The 12,011-nt window shown below is 39.5% G+C and overlaps 1 protein-coding gene across 4 annotated transcripts in view; it reads right to left on the reverse strand.

Moving 5' to 3' along the window:
- Map4 (microtubule associated protein 4) overlaps positions 1 to 12,011 on the reverse strand; it is a 146,575-nt gene that overhangs the window by 82,112 nt on the left and 52,452 nt on the right. For all 4 annotated transcript variants that reach the window (XM_028785366.1, XM_028785365.1, XM_028785364.1 and 1 more), the window contains exon 3: positions 2,273 to 2,341. In XM_028785366.1, coding sequence (XP_028641199.1) covers positions 2,273 to 2,341 — 69 coding nt within the window. The remainder of the gene's footprint in view (positions 1 to 2,272; positions 2,342 to 12,011) is intronic.

Raw genomic sequence — 12,011 nt, forward strand, 5'->3', positions numbered from 1 at the left:
GGAGAGAGAGAGAGAGAGAGAGAGAGAGAGAGAGAGAGAGAGAGAGAGACACACACCTTAAGGCCAGAGGCAGATTCCCTGGAGCTGAGGTGACAGATTACCCATCCAACAATGCCGTGCTGGAAATTAAACCCAGGGCCTGGCAAGGGCAATACAGCTCTTAACCACTGAGCTGTCTCTTCAGTCCTGGTTTGGTTTTCTGAGAAAGGGACTAGGTGTAATTGTACAAACTAGCCTGCCACAAACTGTCTGTCAAGTATTGGGATTGAGAGACACCACACCTGGCTAAATGCACTCATGTTGAAACTACTTTTTCTTTAGCCAAAGGGATATTTGCAAGTCAAATCCTTCCACAGCAGAAGCAGAAATAATACATACGTGAAACAACAAACGTCAAAGTAAAAAGTCAATTCACAATAACATTACCCTTGTACTTGTTTAAGTTTTCCAAATACAGTATTTATGAGTTGCTACTAAGAAAGTTAATTTTATGGAGTAGAATTTATATTTACAAAAAAAAAATAGAACCTAGATTCCAATTACTTTGTGGTATACAGACATGTACATTTTATTTATTTATTTATTTTTTAGAAAGTTGAGCCTAGGACCTCATACATGTTAGGCAAGTAACTATCACTAAACTACATCCCTGGGTCTTTTATTTCGAAATTAGGTCTTAATAAATTACCCAGGCTCGCCTATCTGAAACTTACTCTATAGAGAAGGCCTCAAAGCTTGTGTCTCGACACTTGTGCCTCTGCCTCCCAAGTATCTGGGATAAGTCCAGGCCACTAACTAAATTCATCTTCCAACATTTCCTAAGGTTAGAAAATAAAGAGTCAGAGCTGGAGAAATGCCTCAGCAGTTAAGAGTACTTTTGGCTCTTGAAGAACCTGAGTTCTGTTCCCAGCACCCACGTGGTGACTCACAACCACCTCCAAGGGATCCGATACATTCTTCTGGCCTTCTCAGGCTCCCTCACACATGTATACTCATGCAAGCACATACATATAACAATTACATTTAAAAGAAATAAAAGGGGTACATTTTAAGAAACTTGCTATTGCTTTTTAAAAAGGGGGGGGCTTTTGGAAAGATTTAGAAATGAACAACTCTATAGTGGTTAAAGGGAAGGCTTTTCATGGTTTAAGCATACAATAATTGAAACAAACAAGTCCATTTTGTGCTTGCCTCCAATATACTGACATGAATCAAAATGCTGCACCCCAGAGTGAAGAGAGTTTTCTGATACAAAGAAACATGCGCTCTTGAGCGCTAAAAGCCCAACTCATTTGGATCAGCAGCGTAAGGCTGATCACAACTGCAAATAAGTGCAGTTCTTTATAAGAGCACAATGCATTGCTCTCCCACAGGCCCCTGAGAAAAGTCGTATATAACACAGCACATCCCATGTGCACTAGCTCCCGCTGTGGCTCTGGCAATTTTGCTCACTACGAACACACCAGTGGGGATGGGTAGGGATTCATGCTACTTATGAGGTAAAACCCTAAAGGAACTCAGTGCTGAAAAACTATCAGAGCCTTAGTCTGGACTAGAAGTCAGAAACAAAGTCCAAAAGCAACAGTTAAGGGGAAAGATAAAGGGAGAGAGGAAAAAAAAAAAGACAAAACACAAAGCAAACCATTTTAAGTTATGGATGTGGGTTTTTTTCTTTTCTTCTTCTTCTTTTTTTTTTTTTTTGGTTGTAGGTTCTTAGTACTAACTTTTGAAGAAACTAACTCAGGTTAGAGACTGCCCATCAGGGTGCAGGGTGCAGACAAAGGCCTCTCTCACTGCGAGGTGATAGCTTTTTACTTCTGTTAGAGTTCTTTTAAGATTCATCCAATTCTTTTTTTTTTTTTTTTTTTTTTTAAAAGATTTATTTATTTTACTTATGAGTACACTGTAGCTGTCTTCAGACACACCAGAAGAGGGCATCAAATCGGATGGTTGTGAGCCACCATGTGGTTGCTGGGATTTGAACTCAGGACCTCTGGAAGAGCAGTCAGTGCTCTTAACCACTGAGCCATCTCTCCAGCCCGATTCATCCAATTCTTATGTGGTTCACTTCCAATAAACATTCAAGGACTATGAAAACAAACTGGTTTCTCTCTTTCTATTGTTGAGATACGTCATAAGTTTAAACATAACCAATGAGAGTAACAATGTTCTCAGAAACAACATACACTTTCATTCATAATACTCAAAAGGTGCTTGTCAAGATGTCCACTACGGCAACTTTCACATTTGAGGAACTCTAGTGACCTCTTACCTGTAGTGTTATTCCCCTCTATTCCATGATCACCATTGGCCAGAAGTGTTGGTTTAGAAGATGGGATGCCTGCAAAAATTACAAAGAACAGTTACTAATTGTAATACAAAGAAAACAAATTGACTACGGAAACTGTGTTACTCTTTGTAGTATTAGGAGTCCCAAGCACATCTTTGCCAGTCTTCAATAAAAGCAAACGCCTTAATTCCAGTCCCACTCACACCTCCAGTACTATCACAAGAAAGGCCTTTCTTTTTCTCTTTTTAAGATGTATTTATTTTATGCACATGAGGTGTGTGTGTGTGCGTGTGTTTGTTGCTCAAGAAGGGAGATAGATCTCCAGAAGCCGATGGATGTGTATAAGGCCACCAGATGTTAATATTGGAAACCAAACCCAGGACTAATCTAGAGCAACAACAGCTCTTGGCCACAGAGCCACCTCTGCTTGTTTGTTTGTTTGTTTGTTTGGGGGTTGGGATTGAGACAGAGTTTCTCTGTGTAGACTTGGCTATCCTGAAACTCACTCTCTGACCTCAAATCTCCCTGCCTCAGGATCAAAGGTGTGTGCCACCACTACCCCAGTGCTAAGTAGTTTTGCTCTATAAATTGTCAAAGATTACTAACAGATTCTATTTTTTTAAAAAAATTCACAAAGTACCTCAGCAAGTTTCTTTCACTTGAAATGATCCAGGGACTTAGGGCACTCCTCCAATAGAAGCTTTAGAACACCATTATTGCTCCTTAACTATAGAGACGACCAGGAGTCCTCTGCTCTATTGTGTTTTAAGACAGGGTCTCAAAACAGGGTCATACACCCCAGTTCAGCTACAAGCTTACTTGTGTAATATATATGAAGCATGCATAAAACAGGGCATGGTAGTGTACTTAGAATGTGAGGGAGGAGACTTATTAAGTTCATAATCTTCTTCAACTATAAAGTTTGAGGCCAACCCAGGCTACATGCGACCCCGCCTCTGAAAATAAATCAAATAAAAATTAGGACAAGGTTCTGTGGTTTTTGTAAATGGTCACCTAACTGTTCAGCATTCTTTTCAGACTATCTTTATTCTACTGAATTCCTGATGCAAATGTGCAACTTTGTGGAAAATCAATTGACAATGTTTTGTGTTGGTCTTTGTCTAGACTTTCTATTCTGTTAGTAGTGGGGTTTTTTTTTGTTGTTTTTTTAAATTCAGGATGTGTGTGTGCATGCATGTGTGCATCAAACTCAGAGCTTTGCACTTTTAGTCCTTTGCCCTTAGTAGTTTAAGAATTCTATTCCAACCCGAGGCTTTCCATTCTGTTCTTTGCCATAGATCTTTAAGACTGTGTCTTCTGACATCATGTAAGCTTGGTAACAATTGATTTTCTTTCTGAGCAGGGTCTTTCACAGTCTTGGAAGCCACAGAGAATGGACTCCTCCTTCACAATCAGCTTTGGACACCCTCATCTGTCTCCCTGGTTATACACTAAGATTAAGAAAGGGAAAATCTTCAGAGGTTGGGGGCTGGAGAGATGACTCAGTGGTTAAGAGCACCGACTGCACTTCCAGAGGTCCTGAGTTCAAATCCCAGCAACCACAAGGTGGCTCACAACCATCTGTAATGAGATCTGATGCCCTCTTCTGGTGTGTCTGAAGACAGCTACAGTGTATTCATATATAATAAATAAATAAATCTTTAAAAAAAATTTCAGAGGTATTTTTTCACAGATACTTTTCAAAGAGAAAGAACATCAAGAAGCTACACTAAAATACAAAAACAAGCTTTTCCTTTGGAAGGTAACAAAAACAGTCAAGCTCTCCCATGTCTGGAGCAGAAATCTTTGATAAGGATTTTAATTGAAAAGACTGCTCTATTACCTCAGAGGAGCAAGAGAAGCAAGGTGTATCAGAGTAAAAATTAGAAAAAAGAGATGAAAGGGTGAGAAGACAAGTTCCATTAATGATGCACACTGAACATGTGCCCTGTGCATCCCTCACAGAATGTAATGTCCTGTCCCAGAGTGATGCCAGCTATGTTCCACCCCACACTTGGCATAAAGCCCTTTTCTCAGACAATCAGCACTTACGATTCATCATCCCTAACTTGAGAAAAGAGTACATATTTTTAAAAAATCTGTCCTGTTTTAAAATGTAAATTATTTTTAAAATGGAAGATTTACAAAACTTGGTTCTTTTTTGGCCATGAATGTGGCTACTGTGGCTAAAGGGTAGAAAAACCTCAGGGGGTCCCCAGTCCTCTTACAAGTTCCTGGATAAAACATACACACGACCTTTATTTACACTTATAAAAGCCTTTATTAGCACTAACACTGTACAGATATCTAGCCTCTATGCTATTAGAATCAATCTCCTATTAATAACCTCGAGTTATTACTATGTTTCATCAGGGCTGCTCTTAACTCCAATTGGCCAACCCTCAAGGCCATGCTTTCTTGATTCCTAACCAGTGTTGTCTTTCTCCTCTACCTTCTTCTCCCTTTTCAAGGTTCTCCTCCAACCCCAAGCCCAGAAACCCTAAACCCTGCCCTATGTCTCTTCTGCCCAGCTATTGGCTGGTGACATCTTTATCCACCAATCAGGGATAACCTGGGAGTTGGGGAGAAAGGTCACATAAACCTGGACCTACATGCAGTCTCTGGTTGCAAACAGTACTTAGCATAGCAAAAGACAAAACTTCAACCCTGTATTTAAAAAACAGCAGAGGGTTGGAGAGATGCTTCATTGATCTAATGCCCTCTACTAATCTGGACAGGTGCCAGGAAAGCACATGGTACCCAGACATATGCAAGCAACACTCATACACATGAAAGTAAAATTAAATAAATCTTTTTAAAAAGGGCCTGGACAGTGATGACACATGCCTTTAATCCCAGAACTCCAGAGGCAGAGGCAGACAGAACTCTGTGAATACAGGCCAGCCTGATCTACAGAGCCATTTCCAGAATAACCACAGAGAAAAGCTGTCTTGGGGGGAGGAGTGCCTACAGAGTTGGATGTGGTGATGTATATCTATTGTCATCCCTACACTTGAGTGGTCTCAGAAAGAGGGCTGAGAATTCAAGGTCAGCCCCATCTAAGAAGACACTACCTCAAAAGAATAAAGTTATCAGCAATCTAGAAATTAACAAAGAAAGAGCCTTGGGGCTGAAGAAATGGGTCAACACTTAAGAGAGTATACTTTACTCCTCTTCCAGTAGACCAGAGTTTAGTTGCCAGCACCACACAGTGAGCAGACAACTGCCTGTAACTCCATTTCCAAGAAATCCAATTTCCTTCTCACCCCTCTAGATACCTACACTCATCTATACAAATGCAAACAAACAAAAAACCCCACATACACATAATTAAAAATAAATCTTAAAAAACAATAGCCTCCAATGATCTAGAAATCATGACAATATGCAGCCAATGAAAATAAATGAAACCACAGGCTAAATGTGCCATAGATGATTAGTACTTCTACAGTACAGTCAGCTTCTTATCAGCTCTCAAATCAAAATACACGCTAGGCACCATGTTGGAAAAGGAATCTATATCACCAGTGACACTGATATCCAAGAGTCAGGCCCAGGAGATTATCTGCGGTAAAGCTGTCACGTATCTGCCAAGGCAGACATAGAAACAGTCATCCATCACAGCATCTCTCAAACAAGATTTTTAATAAATTTCAAGGAAAAGACAACAATCTAAGAGTACCAGTACCACCTAGGCAAACCATGTTGACACAGCTAGGTGAGCAATCTGAGCTTCACTCCCAGACCAAATAAGAGTTCTATAAAAGACATACTTTCCTCAGAGAGACAAAAAAATCAATCATGCAACTAGGAAACAAAAGTATACAGAGAATCTCTTATATTGTACAGTAGCATCATCTGCCAATAAAATGCTGTTGGCCTATTAGCTTAGGCAAGAATTAGGGAGGTGGAAGTTTTAGTATGGAGAGAGGAATTTTCTAGGAATAGAGTGAGGTGAGGAGGTTAGCCCTGAAACTCTAGAAGAAGATGGTCACATGATCTGAGGACAAGCTAATCAACTAGGTGGCAGAATTTAGAAGAGAATAACAGGATGATTAAGTTATAAGCTAGTTAGGGATCAATCCAAGGCTTTTGACCTAGTCATTTATTCATATGTAATAAGTTTTGGAGTTGTTATTATGGGAAACTTATGTGCAGGTAGGAAAGCACACAATCACACAAAAGCGTGGCCTAAACACAGTGAATTACTAATGACTAACAAATTCTTTTGAAATTTAGATGGTTTCCAATTATTTATATTGATTAAAAGAATTAAAAATGAAGCTGTAAACTTCTAGAAAATGAGAATAATTTCTGAAAAGCTTCCTTAGCATATAATTCAAATTACTGAGACCATATCATAATAACCCTTTTGTTACTATATTCTTGGTCACTTAAGTTTTCAAAATTAAAATATGTAAGACTCATACATATTAGAGTATGTATTGCTCAGAGGTTAAAAGTTCTTTCTTGCTATGCAAGTCTGACAACCTGCATCTAATCTCAGAGCTTGAGGGTTTCCTACACTGCTACCTGTTGCCCTTCAGATACTTCCTGTCTCTTAATTTTTTTTAATTATTCTTTAATCTTCCTTTACAGTCCAGTCGCTACTCCCCCTTCCCCTCTCATTTACAGAATTTACTTTCAATCAAAGTAAATTCTGTAAATGCGAGAAAAAGTTCCCTAAAATTTCCATGTCTACATACTCTCTTACCTATGGGATTTCCAGATCTTGCCAAATGCTACAAGATGGACCCACAGATTCTAGCTGTAGTGGGCTTCATGTGTCTAATCCAAGTTTTTAAAAAACCTACACATTACAGATTAAGTCTCAGGGAACTGTTGGGTATCTCTAAATGTCCTGTAATCATGGAAAGTCACCTTTTCTGTTGTTCAGGAAGGCCATGGAAATGCCACTTAGTGGACTCTCAGGGTCCAGTCTGCAAAGAAGAGGGTCAACAAAGAGGAAAATTCCTCCACACTTCCAAGTCCTTTCGTACAGCTGGAATAACTGGAAACAGAGATAATACGAGTCGGAAGTTCCTCCCAAGCCCACGTAACCCCTAAGGACCAGATCTTCAACTGGCTTTGACAATAACAAGAATTAATTTTGGCTACCTGCATGATCTAAAGGATTTGTATTTCAGTCCTCAGACGTTGTTCTTAATCATATGAAATGTTATTTGGAAAACTATTTCCATTAATGATTCTCTAACTGACAACACTATCAGTTTCTAAGAGTACTTCTCAGAACAATAATGTGATGTCCTATGTCATAACCAATCATGTTTCCTGATTAAAGGAGTCTGCCAGAAACTCTGTTGTCAAATTGTGACTTCAACAAATAAAACCTGGATCTGAGGTTTGCTCCATATTGTTCACCTCCTCTGGAGGTTACAGCGGGGACATGGGCATAGTCAACTCTTATTGGCAAGATACTGTCAATAGGAATTCCACAGGATTCTTAAAAAATGTTCTAGTATACATTCTAGCCAGCTACAAAATTACAGACTATGCAGATTGTCTAAAACAGGACACAACAGGGATTGAGTTTCCAAAATTTATAAGGGGGCAGGGGGACTGCTGAAGTTATACCAAACAGCCCTACCCTTAGAATGGCTGGCTAAGAAGCCTGTGTGAGCAGAGCAGCGGCCTTTCACCAGAAAAGCTGAATTAATACACCTGGAGGCTCAGCAGACAGACAAGAGGACCAGCCCATGGAATTTCCCTGTGTTTGTTATAAAAAAGAAATCAGGGAAATAGAGAATGTTAACAGATTTGAGAGCCCTGACTAGAGTAATCTAACCAATGGGTCCGTTATAGCCTAGAATTCCTTTACAAAAGGAATGTAAAAGACTGCTTTTTTTTTTTTAAACTACTCCCTTGCAAAAGCAAGATAAGGAAAAAATTGGCTCTACAGTGCCCATGTATAATAATGTTCAACCTGTTAAAAAAAAAAAAAAGGTATCAGTGGAAAGTTATTCCACAAGAAATGTTAAATAGTACAATTCTATTGTATGGAACAACTGCTAGAAATAATTCATAGGCAATTTTATCAATCTATTATTTGTCATTACATAGGATGATAATTTGTTGGCTGATCCTGATGCAGATACTTTAGAGATAATGTTTACTGAAACAAAAACAATTTTGCCTTGTTGGGGTTTGCAGGTTGCTTCTGAGAAAAGCAGAGTGGAGATTCTATCCCCTATCTGGGTTATATAGTAAATGCAAAAAAAAAAAAAAAAAAATCAACCACAGAAGATACATACCTGCCGGGCGGTGGTGGCACACGCCTGTAATCCCAGCACTTGGGAGGCAGAGGCAGGCGGATTTCTGAGTTCGAGGCCGGCCTGGTCTACAGAGTGAGTTCCAGGACAGCCAGAACTACACAGAGAAACCCTGTCTCGAAAACCAAAAAGAAGAAGATACATATCAGTTTCAAACTCTTAATGATTTTCAAAAATTAATGGGAGTTATTAATTGGCTACAGCCCATGACCAGATGAACTACTAAAGAGTTAAGTAATTTGTTTCAAATGTTACAAGGAGATTCAGACTTAGTACATGAGTGCTAGCAAAGAAAGCAGAGAAAGAGTTAACTTTAGTAGAAAAGAGACTGCAGGATGCATATGTGGATCATCATATAGATCGCAAAATGGACTGCATTTGGTTATTCTGCCTTCAATTCATTCTCCTACTGGGCTCATTATGCAAAGAGAAGATAGTATTTTAGAATGGATCTTCTTAGCACACAAAGTAAAAAATTAAAGACTTATATAGAAAAGGTTTCTGATTTAATTAATAAAAGGAAGAATAAGACTATGTCAATTGTCTGAAATAGACCAAGAAGAACTCATCGTCCCGTATACTAACACTGAGATTACTTCATTATGGGTAATAAATAATGAAGACTGGCAAACAGCTTGTAGCCAACAGCAAATATCCTAAAAACAAAGAGAACTAATTGGGTTCTCCCACTTATTGTAAAAGGAATACCAGTTCCGGAAGCACTTACAGTTTATACTGATGCAAATAAGTTGGGAATGGCTGGTTATATAAGTCAGAAAAAATAAGCAAAGTAATTCAAAGTCCATATGCTTCAGTTCAACAGAGTTGTATGCAATTCTTATGGTATTATCAGATTTTCCAGGAATTCTTAATTACTGACTCTCATTATGCAGAAAGAGTTGTTTTGCATACAGATACTCTTGAATTTATTCCAGATAATTCAGAATTACCCTTGCTATTTATGTAACTGCAATGAACAATCAGAAATAGAAACTATCCATTATATATCACCCATATTCGGTCTCATACAGGCTTGCTAGGTCCATCAGTACATGGAAATGAAGAAATTGGCCAATTATTAATTTAATAGGAAATGTATCAGAAGCCTCAATATTTCATAAAAAAAAAAAACCAAAGTTAACAGTAAAGGTTTTAAATATATATATCAATCACCTGGAAACTAGTCAAGAAAATGTCCTACTTGTTCTTTGCACAACCTGGTTTTAAGACAAAAATCCCAGCCATTCAATTATACCAATGAAGACTCAGGAGCCAGATGCTGAGGTGAAAGCCTACTAGCTTAGAAAAGCAACCAGCTGACCTTTCTACTCCACAGACATCACAGAAGGAAAAGGCCCTTCCTTGTCCTTCTCCATGCTGTCCTGTCTTAAATACCCTTCAACTCAAAGAAACACCCTCCTTTCTGTTTACTTATGTCCTTTCCCTGTCATCTGGTTGCTTGCTCTGTCTCCTGACCTAGGGTTGACTTTGTTTAGCTTTCAAATTAAAGGTGTCTGCTAGGGCTGAGCCACACCACAACAAGCTCTTGGGCTACAGCTATGTGCAGAAAGAAAGGAAAAGAAAGAGAAAAAGAAAAAGAAAAGAAGAAAAGATGGGAGAGAGAAAAGAGGGGGAAGGAAGAAAAAAGAATAGGAGAAGGAGGGAGCGAGGAAGGAAAAAAGGAAAGTAGGTAGGAGTGTGCTAGGGCTGAGCCACACCACAACAAGGTTTATCCAAGTCACAATCTTGGGGTTCACAATGTGATCAAATAACCTATAACAATAATCAAACTCCATTACCTATTGTAAGTAACCCTAAAGGCAATAAAAGAAATGAAATCTGGCAACAGGATTGTGGAAACTGGGATCCAGGAGGGGGTGAAAGAGGCAGTCTCAAACCCAGGAAACAGACTCCAGAGACTAGCACCGTGCAGAGCTACTATGTTGCACAGGAGCAAGAGTTTTTATACAGCCTTTGGACCAAGCTCTGGAATAGCCAACCATCTCACTGGCACTATGGGGAGGTGCCAGCTGCCAGCACTCAAGCAAACTTCCATAAAGATGGGGTTGGGAGGGCGTTGAAGCAGCCACTGCCCTGTTCCAGGCCCATTCTGAGGTTCCACTAGTTTGCTAGGCTCCTGTGTTTGTGTCCACAGTATGGCAGTGGACACGGGCACTTGTACTACTAGAGCAGCATGAAGGCTTTGCTTACTGTCCACTAGGGCCACATCCACACCCTCAGCACCCACAGTGGATTTTCAGATGTTCTATTTATTCACTTATTTATTTTTATTCACTTAAGATTTTTATTATTTAAGATGCATGCATGTAAGTATGTATGTGTGTGTATGTATGTGTGTATGGATGAATGGATGTATACATGTATGTATATGAGTGCTCTGTCTTCATGCAACCAGAGGAAGGGATCATATACTATTGAGTGGAATTAAATCAGCCTATATAAGGATGTGTTAACATCAGAATGGAATCCGCAAGTGTTCTGCATTGGGGACATAGATTTGTTTATCTTTCCATAGGAAACAAAAAGCTGTGTATACCTCAAAACAAATAAAGCTCAGAGTTAAGCAGGAGATCTGAAAAGATAGCCTGACCAGCCACTGCCCCCGCCTGATAGTCAAAAAAGCCTAGCCAAGGGAGCTTCAGTACTTAACCACTGACAGGTCTATGAGCAGGACTTTGGTCTCCTGCAATATAGAGGCCATCTACAATGCAGAGCAACAGGCCTATGTGCAGAACTTTAAGACAGACTGCTGAATACCACGTCCTGCATGCCCAAGTCAGAACTATAACCCAAAGGTTCACAGAACGGAGGGCAGAATGATTCCAAGACTTAGATCAAGGAAATCCAGAAAACAAGATGCTAGAAGATAAGACAGTCTAGGAGTTTAAAAGATTCAAGAAGTACCCAAGTTACAGGAAAGAAAAGCATCGCTATTAGGTTTTTATCTAAGTTGTGGATGTGTTCCTGAGAAATCAACAGAAAGATCACATACGACACTTGAAAACCCTGAAAAAGACTTGGAAAGAATGGAGACACAAAAATCACAACAATAGTGTCGCTACAAGGAACACTCAGGGAAGCTTCAAGATTGCAATATATAGTAGCAAATACAATTTGGGGAAAATGTAGTACGATTTATACTGAGTGCCAGGCCCTTTAAAGAATACCAAATGGCCAGTCAACTGACTCTTTGGGAATGCTTAGCCATTAGAATTGCTTGACCCTATAACCTTCATAGAAGAAGATATAAAAAGGCAACAGAGGGGCTGGAGAGATAGCTCAGCAGTTAAAAGTATGACTGATGTTCCAGGGGTCCTGGGTTCAATTCCCAGCAACCCTATGGTGGCTCATAACCATCTGTAATGGGATCCGATGACCTCTCCTGGTGTGTCTGGAGAGGGAGAGGGGGA

The sequence above is a fragment of the Grammomys surdaster genome, unplaced genomic scaffold (assembly GCF_004785775.1).
Source record: "Grammomys surdaster isolate TR1022 unplaced genomic scaffold, NIH_TR_1.0 125216, whole genome shotgun sequence".
Taxonomy (NCBI): domain Eukaryota; kingdom Metazoa; phylum Chordata; class Mammalia; order Rodentia; family Muridae; genus Grammomys; species Grammomys surdaster.